This window comes from Tenrec ecaudatus, chromosome 5, assembly GCF_050624435.1.
Source record: "Tenrec ecaudatus isolate mTenEca1 chromosome 5, mTenEca1.hap1, whole genome shotgun sequence".
Taxonomy (NCBI): Eukaryota; Metazoa; Chordata; class Mammalia; order Afrosoricida; family Tenrecidae; genus Tenrec; species Tenrec ecaudatus.
The window spans coordinates 114,200,746-114,226,440 of record NC_134534.1 but is presented as its reverse complement, the minus strand read 5'-3'; the positions used below and the strand labels follow the sequence as shown (position 1 = coordinate 114,226,440).

The following is a 25,695-nucleotide window of genomic DNA, read 5'->3' as shown; positions in this document are numbered from 1 at the left end:
GGACCAGATATAAGGCATCATGCAAAAAAAAAAAAAAAAGATATAAGTGTGTGTATGTATGTGTATATATGTGTATATGTATATATGTATGCGTATATATATATTATATTAAATGAAGGGGGAAGTGCAGAGTGGAGACCCAAGGCCCAAGTGTCGGCCAATCGAGATCCCCTCATAGAGGGGCTTAGGAAAGGAGATGGGTTAATTAGGGTGTGAGGTAGTATCGATGAAGAACACAGCTTTCCCCCAGATCCTGGATGCTTCCTCCCCCCAACTACCATGATCTGAATTCTACCTTGCAGGGCTGGATAGGACAGAGGCTGTGCACTGGTACATATGAGGGTTGGAGATACAGGGAATCCAGGGTGGATGATACCTCCAGGACCAAGGGCGTGAGGGACGATGCTGGGAGAGTGGAGGGTGAGTGGGTTGGAAAGGGGGAACTGATTACAAGGAGCCACATGTGACCTCTTCCCTGGGAGAGGGACAGCAGAGAAGGGGGGAAGGGAGACCCCGAATAGGGCAAGATATGACAAAATAACGAGGTATAAATTACCAAGGGCATATGAGGGAGGGGGGAAAAGGGAGGGAGGGGGGGGAAAAAAAAGAGGACCTGATGCAAGGGGCTTAAGTGAAGAGCAAATGCCTTGAGAATGATTGGGACAGGGAATGTATGGGTGTGCTTTATACAATTGATGTATGTATATGTATGGATTGTGGTAAGAGTTGTTGGAGTCCCTAATAAAATGTAAATGAAGAAAAGAGGAGAAAAAAATGATTAGGGCAAAGACTGTACAGATGTGCTTTATACAATTGATGTATGTATATGTATGAACTGTGAAAAGAATTGTATCAGCCCCAATAATTTGTTAAAAAATAAAAAATAATTAAAAAAAAAAAAGTTGAACTTCCCTTTGCCGGGGCTCCAGTTGCAGTTTGTAAATGGACTACTGATATATGTGAACCGAAAGGTCCTAGAATTTACAAACTCATCCCTGAATTTGTGCTTTCAACCAAGTGGCATGGCAGGGCTTGAATTTACAAGAGCAGGTTCTATTAACAAATAAAATGCATCCTGTCTGAGGGACAAAATTGAAGCAGTTTTGATGGTTTTATTAATTTCTTTTATTTAATTCTGGTTTCTCGTACCCAATCCTATTTATGTCAAAGTAAGTTGAAGCAGAATTCATTATGCAGTGAAATGCAATTTGAACACTTTTTATTGGAATATGAGAATGCAATCATGGCTTTTCTTAAGCTCCATTATCTATGCCTACATTATTTTGTACAGAAGAAATCACACATCATAGAATTCCAAAGGAAATGTAAGGATTTGTGGAGATGAGTGAAATAATATCCAAATGATATAATATGGATTATATGTTACACAAATGTTAACACGGAGATCATTTGCCATTCAGATAGCACATTTTCTCTAAGGAAGACCAACTGAGTTAGCAAACTTGACTTTCTTGAGTAAAGCGGGTGGAATGGCAATTTTTGATCATTTCAATATAGAACTTTCAAAAGTAGTGTGCCTCATCTGACCCAACTTGGGAACTTCTGTGTTTTTCTGATTATATATTGACAACAAAATTTACTCATTCATTACTGGGTCTCTTCATTTTCAAAAAGAGTTTGAGATATGTTTGTGTTCTAGTAATCAGGCACTAGTACTTCCATTCACTTCATAGGCATGTGAAAAGTGGACCATGAATTAGAAATACTGAAGAAGAATGGCTGCCTCTGAACTGAGGGGTTGTCAAGAATATTAAATATACCATGGATTTGCCAAATAATAAACAAATCTATCTTGGAGGAAGTACAACCTGTATGCTTATGTAAGGTGTGAGGATGGTGACACTTTGGCCATGTCATCAGAAAGGCCCAGTCCTTGGAGAAGGCCATCGTGCTTAGTAAAGTAAGGGGTGATTGAATAAGATCCTAAGTTACATGGATTGGTAGACACAGTGAGGTCAACTATAGGAATGATTGCAAAGATGGTCCAGACTGGGCAGAGATTTCCTCTGTTGTACACAGAGTTGCTGGGAGTCAGAACTGACTAGACAGCACAAACGAAAACAAGAACTTTATGAACTCTTAAAGAGTAAATGTGCAAAAGTTTATCTGTTATTTGTTTACCTGTTTCATTGTGCTAGTATATAGGCGATTCCCCATTTGTCTGACATATCAGGATACAACTGTGGTACACAGAGCTTTCAATGTTTGTTTGTTTGTTTTAGAAGTAGATCTCCAGAGCTTTCTTTTGAGGCACCTCTCAGGGAACCTGAACCTTCAACCTTTTGGTTCGAAGCTAATAGCATTGACCATTTTCACCACCCAGTGACTCCCTCAACTCATAAGTGACTCTCATTACCAAAGTTCATTTTCATGTTAATTCTTTCTAAAGAGAATGATTTCCTCATGGACACATTGCAGTTGGGGCTCAGCATAAGACTGTCCTTAAATGCCTGATAAACCACCGTGCTCTTACTCTCCTAACCATAATCCTTATATCCTGACGCACATGAAGGAATAGTTCCATGTTGAGCAAGCTGTTCACAGCTGTAAGACTTGTTGGCAGAATAAAATGGGTAGCAGACATATCAGAAAAGAAGGATAGTAGCAACTGTGATATAAGCTTGTCCCAAGAGTGCTTGCTGGGCTGTCTCTCTCACCCAACTTCATGTCCTTCAGGTGAGAACCTTCCACTGTGGGGCCGTCCTGAATAGTGATCACCAAACTCTAGCATGCGTCAGAATTACCCGAGGCTCTTTAATAGTGCAGAATGGTTGGCTTCCTGTCCATTGATTCCAATTCCATTAATCTTGGTTGAAATGCAGGGATTTGACTCTTAGGAAATCCTCTCCAGTACTTTTTGCCAAAATTTAAAAATCAAATGAAACAAAACCAATAGACAACACAGTAAGGAGCACAGATCCAAATGCCTTCGCTTGCTGAGGGCACTAACAGCTAGCTAGCTGGCAAGAGGATGCAGGGTCAAGGGTAAATTGATACAGGTCTCCACCCACAGTGGTGTTCTTCTCAGTGGTGTTTGAGAAGAAACAGGCTAGAAATGCCTCTAGCAAAAGGACACTGGGTGACTCTCTACATTTCCTCCCAAAGTAACGAAGCTGTCTGTGGGTAGCTTCCAAACAAAGAGCAGGGCCTGGAGACACTGGCCTTGACCTTCTTGAATCATTCCCCCAGTCTGTGTCTTCAGGAAACACATATGCCTTCAATTGTTTGTTTACTTTTGTAGAATGGGAGGGGCTTGGGGGATTTAAACTATGGGTAAAATGAGGAAATTTCTTATATACCATCTCCAGTTAAATTTGCTTAATTTCCGATGTAAAGTACTTCAAATAATTTGTGTGTCTGGGGGTGGGGACACATACATACATACCAGGGAGTGTGGGCTACAGATGTGCTGCAAGACCAGAAAGAGGCAGAGAGGTAGAAGCCTGAATTTTATCCTGGCTCTTTTTCTTACCTGGGACAAGTTGGTTAACTTCTCTGTTCCTTATTTTCTTCTTCCTCAGAATTGAAATAGTTCATATTGCCTAGGGTTATTTTGTAAATTAAATGAGGCAAATCTACCCAAAGCACACAGACTAGTGGTCGGCATGGATTGAATGAATAATAAATATTTTCTTCTGTGTCCATAATAAAATTAAACCTAGCAACATTCACTAATTCGTCCAATTTCCTGACCAGTTTACACCACTAGCACAATTACTAGGGCTCTGGGCCTTGATTGTTGGGATTATGCAATAGCAGAATTCTTCCTATCCATGGGGAGGACCCAGGTTTGATTCCTGGCCAATGCACCTCATGTGCAATGTGTCAGTCTGGGTAAACTAGGGAAACAAATCCGCAGAAACGCATATGTATAAGAGAGAGTTTTGGATAAAGGGTAAGTGTACATCAAGAAAGCATCCCAACCCAATGCTGTCCAAGCCCATAAGTCCAACATTAGCCCATATGTCCTCCTCAATCTTACAAAACACATGCAATGACACCAACTTCAGGAGGAAAGCCAAATCAGTGAACGTGTAAGCATCTCAGCGCTGGCAAGTGTCTCCACACGGCTGCTCCAGCACCCAGGGCTGCATGGGGTAGGTCCATGCGGCTTCTCCTCAGGCATGAAGGAAGTGAACCTTACCAATCGAAGCAGGGAACTGGCTAAGACAGCTGCACCCTAGTCCAACCATCAGAAAGCAAGAGACCCGAGAAATAGAAAGGCAGGGCTCATTGAGCCATTTATCTCTCCGCCCTTCAATTATTCCCACATGTGTTTATCTTATCAGTCAGGTTACAATAAACCGTAACTATCTCATGCACCATCTCTCATCTGAAGCTTGCATGCTGCTATAATTTGGCACAGGTATAAACTGAACTTCCAGACTAAGGCAGACTAGGGAGAAAGGACTGGAAATCCACTTCTGAAAGTGGATTGACCACTCTATGTATCACAACAGTCCAATTCTCAACAATCGTGGGGATGGGGCAGGACCAGGCAGTGTTTGTATTGATTGCTGTACATGGGTTTGCCATGAGTCAGGGCCACTGGACAGTAACTAACAGCAATAAAACAGAAAGGTATTAGTTCCAGGAAGGAGTCACCTGACACACCTCCCTGTCCCTTTCTCAGAACTAACCTCCTAAGTTTCTTTTTGGCAACAACACTCCCAACTCTTCTGTCTCAGCAGTTGCTTCTTGGTCTTTAAGTCTCAAATATCTCCAATAGTCATTGCTTTCGCTCACTGAGAGGATACATTGTTCTACATTTTCCAAAAGTGCGCTGATTTTAGACTTCACATTGCTCTTTGTTGGTGGTGGTGGTCTCTTTCTAAATGCCTCTACAATGCATCTCTCGTTGCCAGTTCTTCTCCAAACAACAGCCACCACTGGATTTACAACACTGAGTTTGTCCCATAAGCCTCCTGAGGAATGAGTCCCTTACATTACAATACATAAAAACTTTATAATACTTGAAATTCAGTTTAGAAAACCAGAGAGAAGTATGCTCAGAATGTAAATGATGTGGAAGAATGAAGAGAAAGAACAGGGGAAATATCTTAAAGTCTAACAGTCAACGCAGGGCCAAGAGGGCAAACCACATGTGACTCCAATGAGAAGGTGCTCAATCTTGCACTCCTAACAGAACTGTAGTAAAACTAAATTTACTAGCCCTGTATGAACCTAAGTGAAGTAGAACTGTATTTTCTCCCCTAAGATATACTCTACTCGATGAGTAGAGTAGATCAGTCATTGATTTGTTCATTATATACAGTATCTACTTTACATCCAGAAAAATTCTAGGCACCGTGTGAGGAGCTGGAGACATCAAAACACTTTTTGTGCATTGAACTATTCATGACTAAGAACCTAGAAGCTTATCAGTAAGTATTTACTTCCAGCGGCTAGTTCCAATATCATTTAATTACTACTCTTGAATTTCTGGGTGAAATATAGCTTCCTGATTATACATTTATTATTGACAGAGACATTTGGTTACAAACCTGGATTTTTGTTCCCAGCCCTCCTGTCCCCTCATTGTTGGGGTTACAGGTAGTCTTATTAGTCAGAGATTTGTTGTATTTCATTTCATGGGAGATCTTTTCTTTCTTGCCAAATGTACCTTCTACATGGAAAAGATACTCACAGTCCCTCCCTTCAGGCAGCAGAAGGGTTCATGACATACAAATCTCTATTTGAAAATATTTCAATCCCCTTTCTGTAGTCTAATTAGTCTCTCCAAGTTGTCTTTAAGGTACACTTGCAAAAGCCCTAAAGGGCGGTTTCAGCACAGCAATTGTGTGATAATATATTAAAATGGACTGGCAGGGTGGGGCTTGGAAATCTCTATAAAATAATATAGTCGTGGGTCACTTAATTTACACACTACCTTGAAATATGATGCTATATGATTTGGATGCTGTGTGGGAAATTTTGTAAGAAAATGAACTTAAACCATCAACTTTTCGAATCCCTTTCGAATTACAGGCAGTCCTTTAAATTTTAATTAGTTCCACTTATAATTCTATCACTAAGTAGAATTTGTATGTAAATTGGAGCAGTTAGTTACAGTTGATAAATTAGTCAAATGTTTGTTTTAGTACACAGTATAGATTTGAATTTGTATACATAAAAAATTCCAGATAAACTTACAAGTACTTCATATAATAGGACAGTGTTGATAAACATCATAAGGTTTTGATGCACATAATGAACAAGTATTTGTATATTATTACAAACCATTATATGCATCTTAAATATTTAATATAATAGGATTTCTAAGATTTGGGATCATAAATTTATCATTGCCTGAGCAGACTTTATATATCTCATGACTGTATTTGGAGTATGTTGTTTATTATCATTAGCATTGTGATGGGTTTTGAATTGCAAATAAATCATATTCAAATTCACATATTTTCTAGGTTATCCAGATAATTTAAAAAGTAAACATCAGGCCAGAAAAGAAGTATTCATTCTTGTTTACCTCTTTATCTAATTAATCTGCCATTATCAAAACCAGAAAAGACTTCTGACATGCTATCTTCAGATATGCTATCTACCAACCGAATGACTAATGTGAGACATTAGCCAAATAGACATATCCATGTAAACCTAGATACCTGGTGCAAAACGGATGCTCAAAAATATCAACTCTTTATGCTTCCATGGCCTTATAAATCTCCTAGATGCATGTTCCTCTGTGGAAGTAATGCCATTTATCAATGCCAACTCGTGTTTTTAAAAAGACTCCCTACAGGCTAAAGATCTATAAGCATCCTGACCCCTTTCAATTAGCCAGTTTGGAAACATGGACCTGTGTACTGACAACTCAAGAATGTGTCATAGAGGGCAAGCCAGAGAAATGTCTCATTTGTTCTACAGGAGGCTCACACAGAGCTGATGCGGGGGTTGGTTCTGCAGAAATGCTATTGGGAGAGTGTAAGCTGGGCAGGTACTGCACGCTCTCAAAGCACACAGATACTCCTTGGAAAATCCAATAAATATTTGTATCTCCAAATGCTCATGGGGACAATTGGCACTCTTTGAACTCTATCTTTCTGCAAAGAGGACATCAAGTTCACCTAGGAAACATGATGAGCTGCTCTCAGAGAACTCAAGACATTCATAAAAGAGCACAAGATCAATGTCTTGGGGAGCTTACAGTAGGACTTTCTGAAGTGTAACAGCAAAGGGCAGGCTTTGTAGATAAGGTTTTGTAAAAGGAGAAAAAAAGGGAATTCTATGTGACCTTAATTAACAAAAATACGACTCCTGATTATTTTCAGCAATTATTCAGCTGAGAGAGAAAATGTCACTACCGCCTTAAAGAACCCACCTTTGCCATCAGCACACTACAGAAAAGGTGCTGTATTAAAATCTTCCATTTTGAAGGTTAATGTATTCCAGCATACCTTGAGAAAGTCACATGAAAGAAAAGCAAAACCAGAAAATGAGTGTATTCTGTTGATGATACGAAAGAATAGCAACAATAGAAAGAGCCCATGGTTTCAAGAGGCAGATCTGGGTTGGAATGGAGATTCTCCCATGTGCTAGGGAAAGAAATTAGGCTAGTTATTTTTCCTCCTCATACTCTGGATGGTACAGATGGTTAACAGGTTTGGCTGCAGATCAAAAGGTAGGAGGTTCATGTACATCTAGAGACCTCTCAGAAGAAAGGTGTCAGTTCTACTTCTGAAAAACTCAGCCATTGAAAACCCGAAGCACATCAGCCTGTGTGACCACAAGGTGTCGAAGGGATCAGGGATCAGGCATCAAAGAACGAAAAATCATATCATTGTGAATGAGGGGGAGTGCAGAGTGGAGACCCAAAGCCCATCTGTAGGCAACTGGACATCCCCTTACAGAAGGGTGTGGGGAGGAGACGAGCCAGACAAGGTGCAAGGAATCAACGATGAAATATACAACTTTCCTCTGGTTCCTAAATGCTTCCTCCCCCCACTATCATGATCCTAATTCTACCTTACAAATCTGGCTGGACCAGAGGATGCACACTGGTACAGAAAGGAACTGGAAACACAGGGAATCCAGGAAAGGTGGTCCCTTCAGGACGAGTGATGAGAGTGGCGATACCGGGAGGGTAGAGGGAAGGTGGGGTGGAAATGGGGATCCAATTGCAAGGATCTACACCTCCTCCCTGTGGGGGGGGGGGGTGGACAACAGAGAAGTGGGTGAAAGGGAGACATCGGACAGTGTAAGATATGACAAAATAATAAAATAATAATAATTTATAAATTATCAAGGGTTCATGAGGGAGGGGAAAGTAGGGAGGGAGGGGGGAAATGAGGAGCTGATATCAAGGGCTCAAGTAGAAAGAAAATGTTTTGAGAATGGTGATGGCAGCACATGTACGAATGTGCTTGACACAATGGAAGGATGTATGTGTGTATGTAAGAATTGTACAAGCCCCATAAAATGATTAAAACAAAAGAAAAGAAAACCAATGGAGCACTGCTCTACTTTGACACAAATGGGGCTGTTATCAGTCAGAATCAACTTGACAGCATCTGTTTTTCGTTTCCTTCTAACCTCTCTGTGCCTCGGTTTTCTCATCTACAAAATAGGGTAACAATACGAGGGATACCAAAAAAACCCGGATTTTTTTTCATAGATATATATACATATATTTATTTACAAAACAACCTTAACATCTTCAAAGTGCTCTCCATTACACTTAATACCTTTGTCAAATCAGTGATTCCATTCTTGGAAACATTTTTCAAACTCCTCTGTTTGGATGGCTGACAGCACCTCCCTCATTTTTTCATCACATCTTCTATGTTTCAAATCACTGTCCTTTCATGTCCCTCTTCATTCAAGGAAACAAAAAGTAGTTACATGGAGCGAGCTCAGGTGGTTCAGGTGTGTGGGGCAAGGAGAAACATGTTTTTTGCCAAAAACTCACTGAGATGACTGGGTGAGCCAGTTGCATTGTCATGGTGGCAAAACCAGTCCTCCATTTGCCACAAATCAGGCCTTTTTGGTTGCACACTGTTACACAATCTTTTCAGAACTTCTAAGTAGAAAATTTGATTAACAATCTGACCTGGTGGAACAAACTCCAAATGCACTATGAGTCAACATTTTTATCCATTCAGGAAGTTGACAAATGCCCAGAGCGAGGTTTGTCATCAATCAACATTTCACTTTTTTTGAAAGTAGAAAACCACTCATACACTTGAGTTTTTCCCATAGCCCTGTCCTTGTAAGCTGTATTCAAAATCACAACCATTTCTGTGACCTTTTTCAAGAGCAGGAAACAAAATTTCAGTTATACACTGTTGTCTTAAATTGGCCATCACTAAAAATGGGGTTCAACCAAAACTACTTTTCCAAAATATTCACTGTGAGCAGAGAGAGCCTTCCCAGGCAATGGCACTGGGTGCACTCACTGAGAGTGAGTTGTTTGATGCTCGCCTAGTGGGGAAACTGCAAACTGTGAAAGCTCTGTCCAGCGAAGCTTTTTGCCGTTTGGGGTTTGTTTGTTTGTTGCATGGGTTGGCGAGTATGCTTCCTCGCGTATATCCTGCAGCACTATTGTACGTATTAACATTTTTTTACGTGAAAATGCAATGCATTTTTTTCAAAGAAAATGCAGCATGCCATCATGCATCTGTCAAAACCAAGGACTTTACAATACTGAGGAATCCCTCATGTGAACCATAAATGCTACTTAATAATAATATCTTAATATTGCTTCATCAATTGTAATAAATATGTAAGATGTTAATAATAGAACAAATGCAGAGGAGAGTGCAAGTATGTGGAAACTCAGTTATTTCTGCATAATTTTTCTGCACATCCCAAACTGCTCTAAATTCTATTTGTAAAAAAATCAAGAACGATGAAAGGAAATTATGATATTGAAAGTAGGAAGGGGGGAGGAAGGGGAAAGAACTGATACCAAGGACTCAAGTAGAAAGAAAATATTTTGTAAATGATGATGGCAACATATGTACACATGTGCTTGACACAATGAATGGATGTATGGATTGTGATAAGAGCTGTAGGCATCCCCAATACAATGATTTTTTTTAATCTAAAGAAAAGAAAAAGAAATAAGCTGAGCAAAAATGGGACTATTTTAAGTCCCAAGTATTATATCATTATTTTAGTCAATGCAAAGCTATGCCTCTTGTTGTGGGAAAAAAAATAGCAATTACATTTTTTAAAAATTTCCCTTTTTAAAAATATCATCCATCCCCTAGATTATTTGTCAGATTTGTTAATAAGGTTCCCTAACCTTCTAATTCCTTTTCAAATAATATCTTCTCTTGAGGCACAGGCACCTTTATTTTCTCACTTTGGAATCACACACACACACACAGTGCAGTGAGGATCGAGGAGTGCATGTCTGTGCAGACATCTGGGCAGATAACACAGGATGGGTAACGCTAGAAATGTTGAGACTGGCCAAGTGCAGGGAGCCAGAGACATGTATCTCCAAGAGCAGAAGGGGTGGGGATGAGGAAGCACAATTAATCCAGGAATGCAGGAAGGGAGAGAAGAGAAGTTAATGTATACAGAACGGAGCTTTGCCAGGGCCTGAGGTTTACACAAGTCCCAGGCCTGAAGGAACCCTGCGGCCAGGCCTGGACCAGGGCAAAAGAAGTAACACTCTCACCTTGCACCCAAACTTAAGACGATGCCAAAACTCTATCATCAAAATAAATAATATTTTAATGCAAGTCTTTCAAAGAATATCCAAACACCCAGGATGAGGAAATATTAAATTCACAATCAAAACTATATCTGAAACTACACTGGAACAGATTTCCTCATCCTGACACTGAAGCACCTTTATTTGAAATGTTATTTTCCTCACAGATTCTTTCTGCCTTATTTTTAATTTAAAAATATTGGAGTAAAATATTATTTATCTCTATTACTGAGATGTTCTGGTGCCCCTTGCATGTTAAGCTGGCGAAGTGCTCACTAGGGTTTGTCTAGGAGCTAAGTAAAAGCAAATGAGGACAGATTCTAGGAGGCTATAATATGCATCAGTGCTTTTAGGAATACCGACATGGAATTATATTGTCAATCTATGTAAGAAAGGCTATTATTGGTAGATGACAAAAGTAGGAAACAAAGCCACAGATTGGAGAAGCTTTTCTTTATTAGTATACTTGTTTGACTCTGAATGATCAACTACATCACAAATTCCAATACAACAGATCTCATTTGCATGAGGTCAGTATAACAAAGAATCCCAAGTTCCATTGATCAGTCATATATATGTACATAAGTCAGCCTCTAGAATTTGAGAACACAGTCAAGAAACTAAGTTTTAGGCCCACTCTTTTACATCAAATAGAGGAGACAAAAGTTCAGCAACACTTCAGTGATTAACTAAGTCCCATCCCCATTCCACCCAAGCAGATCACGGTGTGGCATCCTGAGAACTGGACCTCTGAGACCAGTTCTCCCAGGCACCCAACAGAGAACCCAGTTGGTAAGAGGCTTGTACACAAAGTGGGGAATCAGGAAGAGGGAGGATCTTAGCAAACATCCAGATGGTGGGCCCATTAGCAGAAGAGTCTCCTTAGAAAACATCAACCCACATGCGCCCACACAAAGTCCCCTCTCTCCAAAAGTAGGCACAGGGTGTGAGGACCAGGTGAATCAATCTCCTATCTCAACACATCCTTCCAGCCGTTTGGAGGTTGGGCAGGAGAGGAGACAAAGGCCTTCAATAACATGGATCTTCTTAGAGAGAAAAGGAGAGGGGTTATGGTGCTTTTACATCAAGACCTATGCTAACATGCCACCAATTAGACCCAAGTCAAACAAGAACTTTTTGGATTAAAAACTTGAGATATCACTTATAGAACACAGCTAGTATATATAATTTCAAAAAAAATATGACTAAGCATGTGCGTGGCTTATTACTTTTGCTTCTTGGGAGTGGTCTTCTCCATAGCTGATGATTTCAGGAGTTACATACTAACAGAAAGGTTGGTGGTTTGAGCCACCAGCTATTCCGCAGGAGGCATGTGTGGCAGTCTGCCGCTGTAAAGGGCACATCCAGCCTTACAACCCTATAGAGCAACTCTGCCGCGTCCTGTAGGATCACCAAGAGCAGGGAATGACAGTGACAACAGAATTAGTTTTTGTTTTGTTTAGTTTTGTTAAAGCACAACTACCCGAGATCAATATTTTGCTAATGAAATTAATGTCTTCCAAACCAATATTCATAAAATTCTGCATAGAGGGCAGATCTTATATTTAAGTAGGAGGAGTTTTCATCATCTCAAAGCAAAGGCTATTAAAATCGAAAGAAGCCCTCCCAAAGTGAAACTTCTGACAGAACATGTGCCCTTGAGAAGGAGACTGCAGTCCTCTGTACGCTAGGCTCGACAGCTATGTATATTCACCATTGTCTCCATGAATATCGGAAAACGGCATTGATGGAACTAGGAAGACAGGCAATCATTAACATCATGATGCCCAAATCCCAATACATAAGAGTACCGCATGGAGCATGGCAGAGAGAAAAAGGCAAAGAAATATATGCCTATGGTGAATCCAGGATTGACAGAATGTTAGAGTAATTAGCTCAACTGGCGGGGCCCTCTCTTAACCAAAGATCAGAGTGTGCGTTCTATTCCTAATTAGTGTCCCTCCATTCCCACAGAATGAGACTGAAGACCAGCTTAGTTGGCAAAAAGTAAACTTATGGACAAGGAGAGGGCAATGGGGGGTAACTGGAGTGCTGGGCCTCCAAGTATTAATTTCTGTAGAAAAGCAACTCAGATGGTTGGTAAGTAGTGCTTTCTTCCCTTACTTTATAAGCAAGCATATCATGTAATCTCCTCTAGCAAAGCTACTCCCTAATGTGGAGAATAGCCCTTTCAATATAATTGGATAGTGTAGGATTTTATCCTGTCCCTTGTATATCAACCACTTTATTGGAACATTAGGAATATGGAACTAAGTCTAAATGCCATAATTATGTGATAATGAGCTTGTTTTCCACTCTGATGCATCCACAAGGTCCATAGCTAAACAAATGTGTGAAATAATAGCATCAAATATACTAAAAGGTTGATCTCTACCCATATTCATAGCACATACAGTAATTGATAGGAAGAATACAGAAAGTAGACATTAGCTTATTGCCTTTTTTCTATGATTCCTCTCTCTTCCACCCTATTTTGATTCAAAGTCACATCACTTTGATTGCCCACAAATTAACAGATGGTGCAAATGATTTGCATTTAGCTACTAACTTAAAGGTTTATGGCTCAAAGCCACCCAACAGGGCTGAAGAAAAAACAACAACAATCTTTGGCCATGAGATATAAGATATTAGAGCCAAGAAAACTCCGCGGAGCAGTTCAACTCTAACACACGGGGTTTCCAGAAGTCAGAATCAACTTATTGGCAATGAGTTTGGGATTGTGTGTGTGTATGTGTGCGCGTCTCTATTTGACTAGACTTGTTTCTATTAGCCATCGATTTCAATATTACTGTGCAAAATGCCACACTGGCATACGATCATGTGTGACAGAATTCCAGCAGTGCCCCGGCCAGGGCTCCAGGCTAGATCTTGGTGCCTGGGACATCAAAAGAGGCAGCCTTTCATAGGGAAAAATCTGAAGACTTCCAGCCAGCTGATGACATCAAGTTTAGGCAAGTCTGAAGGCCCACAGGGAGACTCCGTCTCATCAGAGACCTGAGCACAAGCCCAGGGATCCTGAGTGCAAGGAAAGCATACCCACCTATTGAAAACATCAAGTACAACTAGTCTGGCCCTAAATTAGCACCCTCAGCGCCTGAAAGGACAGAGCTATCTAGAGGGAAGCCCTGGGAGGTAAGCAGTGATCATCTATCTGCTTCAAGTGAACAACAAACTACATACTCTTGGCTTACCTAGAGCTCTTTGCCTACCTTGATAGAAACAGGGAGCCTCTTATTTCAAGAGTCTTCTTAGTCCACAACACTAGCTGCATCCATTCACTGATGTTCACTGAATGCCAACTGAGCTCTTTTTGAGTTTATGACCCGTAGAGACCAGACTTGACATGGCCAACTACATCCAGTCCCACAGCTCTGTCTTTGCACGTCAAGAAACAAGTAGGAAATCTGAAACTAATGATAGTACCCTTAATGTGCTTCCTACATACAGCACGACACAATCCAGCAAAGAGGAACCATCACTCTGTAGATGTGAATAACGGCCAATATAATGAAGCTAAAGGCACAAACAGACTTTCTAGCGCAAGTAATTTCAAGGACATTCTCAAAAGACTAGAAAGTCATATAGTCTGAAAAGGTTAACAGTGATAATCTCCAACTAGTGAAATAAGAGTTAATTTTTTTATTTCATCTTTTCCCCTTGTGCCTCCAAGATTGTCTATTATAACTATGTTACTTATTTAATTAAAAAGTTTCCAAGTTAGGGCACCTGGAAGCATTTTAGAGTAAGTGAAAAATTAAAACCACCTAGCAAGCAAGCATCATCTGGGAATCTCCTCAATGCTAGGGTATCCCAATGGGCCACACATCCTTAGGCTGCTCAGACTGTGCTCCCATGTTCCCCTCCCTATGGACAAGCCCCCCTATAGGGGCTCCATGCACCGGAACTGACTGTATGACAGGGAGTGAGCAGGGGAAGGGAAACACACACTACCAGAAGGAGCGAGCATAGGTAAGGCTAGCTTCATTAAGTTTTCCCTGTGAATGAAGGCCTCATTCTCGGGAGAGGGCTCTAGTCTGTTTAGTGGCCAAGTTTCTGGAGCATGGCAACCCACATGCTTGGTTCTCAGATTGAACTAAGAAGTAGTTTCACCTGAACTGTCTTCTGCCCATGATTTAGAACAAATTCTTCTTACTTGCCTTTAATGAGCATTCACAACCAATAAGCAAACGGAGGGGGAAGAGGTGGTTCGGTGTAAGACTTTGCTCCTTTCATGCAGAACACACAGGTTCCATTACCAGCCCCTGGCCCTCACGAGCAGCCACCACTCCGCTGTTGGTGGCAGGGGTGTGCTACCAAGGACTGGGCTGGTGGCAGTGCACTTTTCAGACTATAGTGGAAGAGGAAGATAAGCTTGGAGCTCTATTTCCAAAAATCGACCAATGAAATCCAGAAGATCACAACACTGATTTGCAACCAATCATGGGAATGAGCAATATTTTACTCTGTTGAACATGGGGCCTCCTTTAGTTGGAGAGCTAAATCAAAAACACCGAACAGCTATAAGGAATGAAGGGCAACAAAACACTAAAGCCATCAGTAAGTATACAGGGCATCAGGATTCTGGTTCTGAAGAGAGCTAGCCTGATAAATACAGTGGGAAGAGGTTCAGCTCCGGTGGCCGACCCTGTTGTGCTGGCAGAATGGTACAGACAGAGAACACTTCCATGCCTGCGAGAACATCAACACTGTGCTGCCACAGCTTCCATAAAAGACTAAGCATCACAGCGAAGAGACGTTCCAGGGGTGCCATCTCTACCCAACCACAGGAAATGCTCAATGGTTGAACCCATCTGGGCAGCAACAGCTTCTTAGCAACACAAGTGGCTCCTCTCCCTTCATGTTGGCTGAACTAGTCCTAGTCCACAATCTGCCAGCACATGCAAGAACAACCAACCAGACACCGGAATAGACAGTCAGGTCAATTCGACTGACTGCTGGTGAACACTCTCTAGTCATGCTAGGCCTTGGGAAGTCCCCAGAGAAAACATAGTAGCATCCTACATTTGCTGATATGCTCCCAGTTCAGCACCAAAGATTCGGTGAAATTGTACTGAAATTTCTGGTGTTTGTCAGATATAATTCCACACTGTCATTCTGTCATGGGTGGCCAAGGAAAGAAAAAGTCTTCAGAGTATCACTTTGATAGCTTCTCCAGCTTAAATTCACAATCAGATCCTCTTTTCACCCAAGTGTAGGATTGGAGTGTTTCTATATCCTATAAAAACAAGTTGTTGTTGAGTTGATTCTGATTCTGGAGACCCTTTGGGTCAGAACAGAATTGTGCTGATGGCTGATTTTTCTGAAGCAGGTCACCAGCCCTTTCTGCTGAGGTATCTCTGGGTTGACCCAAACTTTCTGGTTATCAGCCAAGCACACGAATTATTTGCACTACTCATGGACTCCACATATCCTCTAATCAGGCAGTATTACTCTTTGATATCTAGTAGCAACACCAGTGATCAAAGGCTAATAAAATAATCGCCCAGATTTTACTTAGTTGTAAATGTATTTGAAGCTGATTTTCTAGCAACTCTTCATCTTAGTGGCCTAACATTTTAAATATAATTATACCATATGTATTCATTTCCTTTTTTCTGTGGAACTCAACTTTCTTTTTAAAGCATCATTTGATAGGTTTTTGCCATCTCCTCTGGAGATGAAAAAGGAAGGAATATAGTATCAAATTGTTAGGGCTTGCAACAGGGGAGGATGGCCCAGCAAAACAGGAAGAACTGGACTGGGACCTACAGAATGCCAGCACTCTGGCACGAGTGTCCCCATGGGACAAGTCATAAACTCAGTGTGCCACAAATGAAGAAATTTCGAAAGATCCTAAAATATCTACCTTCTTTCTGCCCTAAAACCCATGCTGGGTCAAATGGACTATGCTTATTTCTAAAGTGCAGGCCGTTGCCTTCAAAGGCATATAATTGGTTCACCCAAACAGTTGTTAGTTGGTCAATTAAATGTTGAGAAGAAAATAGAGTTTTGGAAAACCAATTAATAGGCAAAGGAGAGAGGAATGTGCTAAGGCAATAATTTCCACCTGTTTATCAATTCTATTCTTGACCATCAAAATATGTCATAGTCATACAATTGCACTTAAGTTTGAATATAATCTCTGATAATTCCCCCAGGCCCTCATCTTTTGATCTAATGTACTTCTATGTATTGTACACAATTCAGAATTCTTGCTCATATGAACCCTAAATAAATATGTTTTAAAAATCTCTGTGGTTCTGTGTAAAACCTGACCCTCCTTTCTTGGTGACACAAGGACAATGGGGATATGGCAGTTGGGGAAGCAAAATCAGTGCTCTGTGATAAATATTCAACTACTACAAAAAATACTCCCCTTATATAATCTATTTCCATAGTTCTAGCTGGTCTATGAATCTGTGCTCAACTACACACACACACACACACACACACACAAACACACCCATGAGTTATAACACCTGGAGAAGTGTGGCACATTCTGAATGAATTGGATAATACCTCTTTCATTGGAAATGAAGTCAAAGTGAGGAAATGTTATGCTCTTTGTACGCATCTTCCCAGGGAGTTTCTAACCCTAGGTATACAATCCTAGGTTGGCCGTGCTGTGCAGGGAGGAACACACACGTATGCAGAGACAACTTTAATGTTAATTTGGGCCCTAGGTCTAGGATTGTAGCTAATGTACAAGGCAGCTCTGGGAAAGTCACAATTTTAGGGACAATGGTAAGTCTATGGCATTTGCTTGCCTTACAGGAGAACATGTAATACATTCCCACTATTCAAGAGGACTCAAGATTGCTGGTCTGGGCATTTTGCTGGTAAGTTTTGTTCTTTATTTCAGCTCAAAAGATGTATTTCCATTGGACCCTGCCAGAAACTTTCTCAGCAGGCAAGGAGCTGATTGCAACACAGCTGTCTTGGAACCAAATTTGAAAATCCTACTAGGAAACCACCCCGTGCGACCAGAAGGTGCGGCTTGCATACAAGTCTAAACAGACGAGTTGACTTAGAGACCAACTCCAGACTGGATGCTGCTGAGCTCATCAGCTCCATCTTGCCATCCTGATGGATCAAGGAGATGGGCCTCTATTTAAAGTGGCAGAGCACTTGGAGGGGTTTGTCAATCGAGCACAGAGCTTTGTCTCTGGAAGGCAGCTTCTTGCTTGGCTCGGTTATGGAAGCTAAGGAGTGACGTCAAGATGCTGTCAGGCCAGACTTTGCAGACAGCCATAGCACGCTTCTCCTCCATCAGGCATGGACTTAGCCGCGTTTAGTCCCTGCAGTGACACAGGAGCCTCCAAATACCAAATTATTATCAGGCAGTCTTGGGGGAACCTCTGGGCCCTGCAATAAAGTAGACAAACTTGCTATTGGAAAGTGCTCAGGAGCAATTCAGCCCTGATCAGATTGTTCTAAAATCCTGCAAACAATCTCTGGACTAGATCTGCAAAAAAGCTTACAGAGTTTTCAATGGTACGATCAGCATCTTCATTGAATTCCCCATCTTATGCTTTGATTATGTTTGATTTGGTTTGTTAATTTGCTTTGATTATGTTTTTGATTTGTTTTTTTTATTCTGTATTGCAACCAAAGCCATATCGAGGCTACCTTACTTTGGACAAGCCTCTTCTGAGCCCCCACATGTAAAATAAACTGTAGTCAATTGTCTTTGAGGTCTAACTTAAAGGATCACAAATAAGTTGGAGTCAAACCTCCCACATGCCAATGTACTTCATTTATCCCAAGCAGCATTTTAAAACTTGGGAAATACAGACAGTAATACCAGGTCCACTTTCCGCCAGGAACTTCACTTCCCCATATTGTCTTTCGGATCAAGCCTGCACCCATTGATAACCAAGGCTTAGCTCGTTTTAGCCTACCAGGGAACCTGTAGCATTACATTTTGATTATTTGATGATATATCTGTTGGTCTCCTCAATAGGAATTATTGTCAATGAATTTTCTGTACTTATCAATATATGGATATTGTAGATGACTAACATATACATATTGAATTAAACTTCCCTTTGTTATATTCATACTGTTCAGTGGATGAGTATGGACCACTATTTGTATGCTTACACGTATGTTCTGAAGCTAACATCTTTGGCTCACAGGCTGCTTCAGGTGAGAGAGATGTGCTAGTTCACAGCCCAGATCTCTAATGCATCCAGAAGAATGACAGTGTAGTGTTCATGTGACATTTTGCTTTAAACAAATGGAGAAGCTCCAAGCTCTTTCTGAGATCCTCTTACATTTATTTCTCAGATGCAACCTACCCAACTTCTTGTAGTTGGGCAGGTTAACCATCCCATTATGGTTATTGTTATTATAATCATTCTTTTGTTATTATGTTAAAAGTACATGTAAAAATTTCTTTTCTTTCTTGGATATGCATCTACAAAGTAATATTTACCAGTCCACAACAGGGTGTATGTATTTCAGTCTCTGTTGGGCTGGTAAGAGTATCCTACCGAGAGGACCTAGTTTCTTTAAGAATGGTTGGTAAAAAATAAAAATAAAAAATAAACACTGGGTGACAGAGATAATTTTCCATGATTAAATGTCCTCTAGTGGCATCACAAAATCACACAGTCATGTGTATGGACGCTGTGGTTCCCCAAAATGGAGCCTCAATATTAAATGCTCCACCACTGCCTCACATTCATATTCAGTGGGAATCCCTTACCTGAAAGCTAAGCTCCCAACTTCATATGGCCCTCTAGATCACAATATATTTAATTCTGATGACTGTATTTAGAATGTCAAATAAAGCTTTTGTTGTTTTAAGTGCATTTATATTAAAAATCCTTACCTAAATCTGTTAAATTTGCTAATAGATTGTATAAAACATGTCTAGTTAATAAACTCATAGGTAGGTAAGGTCATAGGAATATTGCAAAAGAAAATGCCTGTAACTTCTTTTTATTTGTTACAAATCTGGTAGTGATTAATATTTCCAAACTATAGAGCCTCATGTAGTCAACATCCAAGGTACCTCCCACTCATACTTTGGGGAAGCAGGACAAAGGATGCTATTCCTGCTCTTTAGGAGCTTACAATCTAACTTAGACCTTCAGAAACACATATGCAAGAGTAGTCATACTACTGAACCAAAGGCAACAGACACATTGCAGACAAAGGGAAATATTACAGGACAAAGAATGACATTTCAGAAAGAATAAAGGGAAGGAGAGAATTCATCGCTTCTTCGCTCTATTTCTTGGAGAAAAGGCAGATGGATGGTATGTGATTTCAAGTGCCCTTACAATGGCCACAGAGTGTATGATTTGGTGCCTGAAAGAAAGAAAGCCTCCTGTTCTAAGATCCGATGTGGTTGAGCATACTGAGCCAGGTAAGGGTGATTGAGTGAAAGGCTCAGCAGGACATTGTGGAAAAGAAACCATCAAATGGAGAAATGATGGTTTGGAGCACTAGTGCGGGGCTAGGAGCTATTGGGAGGTTATGAGTCTCCTCTACTCTTTCATTCTTTGTAATATAGAATAGATATAGAATAGACAAGTTACAAAGCCAATACTCCACAGATAATCTAAATATCTAATTCAGCACTTTGGCTAAACTCCCTATGGAGTCAAGATTGAGAAGATAACCTTCACAAGCTCTTTTGGGATTTCTAATAGAAGAAAGTACTACCAAACAGAACCATAGACTCAACATCATCTATTCCACTGGACTTTTGTTTGCTGTCTTACTCATTCAAATTCACTTCCTCTTATAGTATGTGATTTCAAGTGTTCTTATAATGTTGAGACATGTGGGGCTGATGCTAGTCACTTAATTACCCAGTTTAATTTTCCTCCATCACCAAAAGAAAGCAAGCTTTTTTAGGAAAGACTGACTGTAGTCAACGTTGCTTATACAATGTGCCCTCAGGCTTACTGAAATACATCATATCGCCCAATATTGCTGGTGAGGAGGTGTGAAAGCACCTGGCTCCTAGTGCGAACAATCAAAACAATAACAGATACACCAAATCAGTGTCCTGCTTCACATGATTGAGTGTTTGACACTTATATGCCATGTATGCCGGGTACTTCAAGGATTTCAAAGGAATGCATACTTTAAATAATGACTACTCATTGTGCTCACACCATAATGACAACATTAGGATCAATAATACTTTGATTTCAAACAACACTATTTACTTTAAGGAACTCGATATTCTTCACAAATGTTATTTAATTTATCATGTGATATTATGCATTCAACTGAAAACTATGTGAAATCCAATCTCACACATTAATTTTTTTTTAAACTATCTACTGTTGGGCCAATTCTGAATCATTACAACCCTGTGAGGCTCATCTTTCTCTCACAGAGAAGCCGATGATTTTGAACTACAAACCTTGTGGTTGGCAGCCCACTATACGACCAGAGTTCCTTAGTCTCACACATAAACAACTGTTAACACTGCTTTCCTGACACACAATGGCTAAGTATTCTGTTGCTAACCAAAAGGCCAGCAGATAGAAGCCACCGGCTACTCCACAAAAGAAAGATGTGGCAATCCGCTTTCATAAGGATCATAAGCTTGGGCAGGTCTCCTCTGTTCAATAGTGTCACTTGAGCTAGAAATGACTTGGAAGCAATGGACTTTTCCATTGTAATCTCAAATACAATCTTAAACATACTTTGGATAAATTTAGGCAAATAAGGGGAATTGCAAGTGTTTCTATATGAACAACTTTTATACTCATTGTTGACTCCATGGGAGCTCTTAGGGGAAAGTGGGTCCCCAGTGACTCACCTTGATCAGTACTGCCTTACGTCTGGATTGGAACATGCAAATACACAGAGGATCATCAGCTTCAGAGGCCTCTGTGACATGGGTGACCTGCTATGCTACTCTCACGAACCTTTTTCACATGTGAGGAAAGGTAAGGGATTCCTCTATTGTGGCTTTATTTATTTTTGGTGGTGGCTGTTGCTATCTTTGTTTTATATTTAAACCAGGGCTCAAAAGACCTGATAAAATGCTCTGAGGAAAATACCGAGCTTCTAAAACCAGTGATTCACCATAGTTAATAAAAGTTAAGGTATAAATTTGTTTCTGTGAAAGGTCAGCCCATTTAACAAGCACATCATCTGTCTCCATCTCTCTTTGTCATGGTGGCTTCACAACAAGGTCTCCTGCCAGGAATACAGAAGTACCCAATTAATACCACCTGTGTATAACATATCACCTTCCAACTACCTATTCTGTATATTTAATCAACTCCAACAAGTTAAATGTAAATAGCATCAATTGTCTGTCTCCTATAATTGATGTATGTACATTCTACTGATACTTCTGTTTTATGTCTGCATCTTTTTCAGATAAGCAGGCCTTGACTCCCACTTCATGTTGACAAATGGTTTGGGAAAATGGACCCCAAGAGAAGTCAAGAGTCGGCCCACAGTTCCAATCCCAAGAGGAGACATGCCCTGAGAATTCCATAAGCAACAAAATAAAGAATCTACTCCTTGGGCCAAAAGTTCCCAGAATCCTCAGATATTTCACCCTCCTTCAAGTCATGCTTGTCAGGGACTCTCATAAACACACTGGTTGATACAGCTAGGCAGCAAATGAGCCAATAAGTATAAACAGCTGTACTTACATGTGTCTGGCTTGAGCTGACTGTTAGTGATGCCAAAGTACTGGGGATTTTCAATGACAGGGATCTTGGTCATTCCAATAATGACGGCCTCGGGGCCGCCCTCCGAAGAAGAGGGAGTGTTGCTCCCATTAGAGATGTGGTGCAGTGGACTGGCCGAGTCATCGTCATTGCTGATAACTGAGGCAGGGCCTGGAGTTGGAAAAAATATATCTCCTGTCATTTTTAAACATTCCATTGAGATATAATTGACATACACAAAATTCACCGATTTCGTGGATTTTCCTGTATTTATGCAACTGTGCAACTCTCCCACACTCTAGCTTTTGAGCATTTTCATCACACAAATTAACAGTTACTCCCCATCCCCAACCCGGTGTCTTAAAAACCCAAAATCTATGCTCTGTTTCTGTGGATTTGCCTATTTGGACAGTTCAGATCAATGGAATCACATGCTTGTGGTCTGTTGTGACTAGTTTCCTTTACTTGATATAATGCCTTCAAGGTTCACCCATAGTATAACATGTATAAGGGTTATACTGCAAGTCATATTTCACTGTATGGATACACACAAGGGTTCCCTTGTGATGCTGTCATAAGCCAGTTCTGACATGAATCTAATATCTCATTTGTGTTTAGTTTTCAATATTATTGTTTTTCATTATGAGTACTTTTATAAATCCTAACAGTGAACATCTGTGAGTGGATATCTGAGATGACAATGTCAGAAAATTGAATGCTTCAACATGTAATTTCTAAAATGTTTTCATTTAAAAAAACTGTAAGTGCTATTCATCTTAACTTGGATACATCACAAGTAGGGGGCAACTGGTAGCACATCTTTTTAAGTCGATTCCTCAGTTAAGGAGCATTTGGGTTCTGCCTACTCTTTGGCTCTCATGAACAGTACTGCTGGAAATGCAGGTTTCCTGGGGTGCAATGACCAATGGGATAGGCCGTTATCAGACAAATCTGAGCCCACCAGCCATTCCATGGGAAAAGATGTGGTATCCGATTCCCTAAAAAGAACTCAGTCTTGGAATCCCAATGGAGCAGTCCTACCCTGTCCTACAGGATCACGATGATGGAGGATCTACTTGATGGCAAAAGGTATGGGCTGGGAGCATGCATGTTCAAGTTTTTTGTAAGGCCAGTAAATTTTCATTTCTGAAGTAGAATTTCTGGGTCACATAGTTGCTCTATATTAGCAGTTCAGTCAAAAAGTATTGCTGGTAGGGTCCCAATTCATACATTAATGGATTTATTCCAAACAAAATGCATTTAAATATTGCTTAGTGATCCGCGGATAACTGGACAAGTTCTCTCTGTAATACACTTATCTGAGTCTAAATAGGGTGCTTTAAAATTAAAAATTACATTCAAAACAGTAGCTTCCAAGGGACTCAGCTGGGCCACTTAAATTCAGGACACACGTGTCAGCTCAGAAGGTTATAACAAGAGTTTTATGGAATCCCAAAGAAGTTATCTTGATGCATTTTCTTGAAGGACATAGGCCAATCATGGAGGGTTATTATGAAGAAGGTTTATGAAAATAGAAAGCTGCATTAGTAAGAGAAAAGGCCAAGGAAGTTGCACAAAACGTTTATTTTTCCTTCGTGACATTGTACCTACTCATTCTTTGAGGGTGGCAAGAGTTGTCCTGTGAGAATTTCACTGGGAAACGTTACCCCGTACACATTATAGCCCTTATCTTGCCCCTTCAAGCTTCATTTTGTTCCTAAAACTCAACATTTAAGACGAACACGATTTAAGTCCCTTGAGGGGACACAAACTGCTGTTTTGACTTGGTATGAATCAAGAGTGAAGAACACTGCCTTGAGAAGTGTATAGACATAGATGAAGGATGGTTGAGAACCAATAGCCTCACATTTTTATTCCTTTGTTTAATATAAGTGTCTATGGTTTGTAGCAATACTTTATCCTCATATAGCACGAGAACTGCCTTGTTTCCCAAAGTGGCTGCACCATTTTCCAGTTCCTCCAGCAACTCTGAAGCTTCCAATGTCTGTATATTCTTCTGTCCTGGTATATACAGAGCCTTCCGTAATGTTATATACAGAGTCCCTTTCTGCTCCTCGAGCACCTTTAGAGCCCACTGCCACTGAAACTCACAGTAAGACTCTAGGATTCCTATTTCACAATAAGGTATACTAGAAATGTGAAGATCTGAGTTATTTTCCATATTCCTTGGACAAGTCACTTACCTTCTTTGGAAGTCTATATCCATTTACATTACAAAATGATACTACTTGTCATTTCATGAAATAGAAATGGGGGAGTGATAGTAAAATAGATTACAACGTTAAACATGTTTTTTGAATAAGAGTTATTACTAAGTATTATTAAATTAACTCAAAACTAGCATACCAGAAACATATCATATGGCTCTATTGCTATGCCCCACTTATTCTATATTCTGTGAGGAGTAGATACATCATTTTTATTACAAAATACTTGCATAATGATAAACAAACTCACTGCCTTCTAGTCAATTCCAACTTACAGCAATCCTACACAACCAAAATAGGTGTCCTCTGGGCCTCCAAGACCACAATTCCTTGTGAGAGTAAAATACTTGATTCCCCCCGCCCCCACCCCACCCCCAAGAGTGGGGGGTGGTTAGTATAGCAACATGAAACCCACCACTGCTCCAGAGATTCCCCAATCACACATTAAAATGGCCATCTTAGCCTTTAGCAGCTCCTGCAATATAATCTGTAAGGGCATTATCTGTTGTCTTCACACTAAAGCAATACCCATGGCATTTTCCACACAGCATTTAAACTTTCTAGTTCAGATTCTCAGAATGTAGATGTTCACACACACAGGGATAGGTGAAGCGATGTGAAGACCCAAGACACTGATAATGCTCTCTCTCTGCTTACTCACACATTTGGATGGGATATGTCATGTATATGAATGGATGGTGAATTCAGACCATTGGCCTTGTGACTCACAGCCTAATGTGTAACCTACTATGCCTATGAGTCAAAATTGACTCGATAGAAGTGAGAGACGTGACATTGATTTTGTGATGTAACTTCTTTTTTAATGCAACGGTAATGTTAGTAATTGAATGTAAAAGTGTTATATGTCTTTTTGGTGGAATGAAATGAACCAGATTACAAATGTCTTAGTGTGTAAGTCATTAAAGATTTTTCTTATATACCATAGTTTCTACAAAAAGAATGTTCTGCATACTCTACACAAAGAAAATATGGTAATGAATTTAGTTGTTTCAAGAATTAATGTAAGATTCTGCTGATTTCCCACACAAAAATTGGCTTTACAATTCTATTTAAATCACTTTGACTT

The 25,695-nt window shown here is 40.2% G+C and overlaps 1 protein-coding gene across 1 annotated transcript in view; it reads right to left on the bottom strand.

The window, feature by feature from the left end:
- Window positions 1-25,695, bottom strand: part of NTRK2 (neurotrophic receptor tyrosine kinase 2) — a 494,743-nt gene that overhangs the window by 207,789 nt on the left and 261,259 nt on the right. Inside the window, exon 14 of the mRNA XM_075549850.1 lies at window positions 22,363-22,551. Coding sequence (XP_075405965.1) covers window positions 22,363-22,551 — 189 coding nt within the window. The remainder of the gene's footprint in view (window positions 1-22,362; window positions 22,552-25,695) is intronic.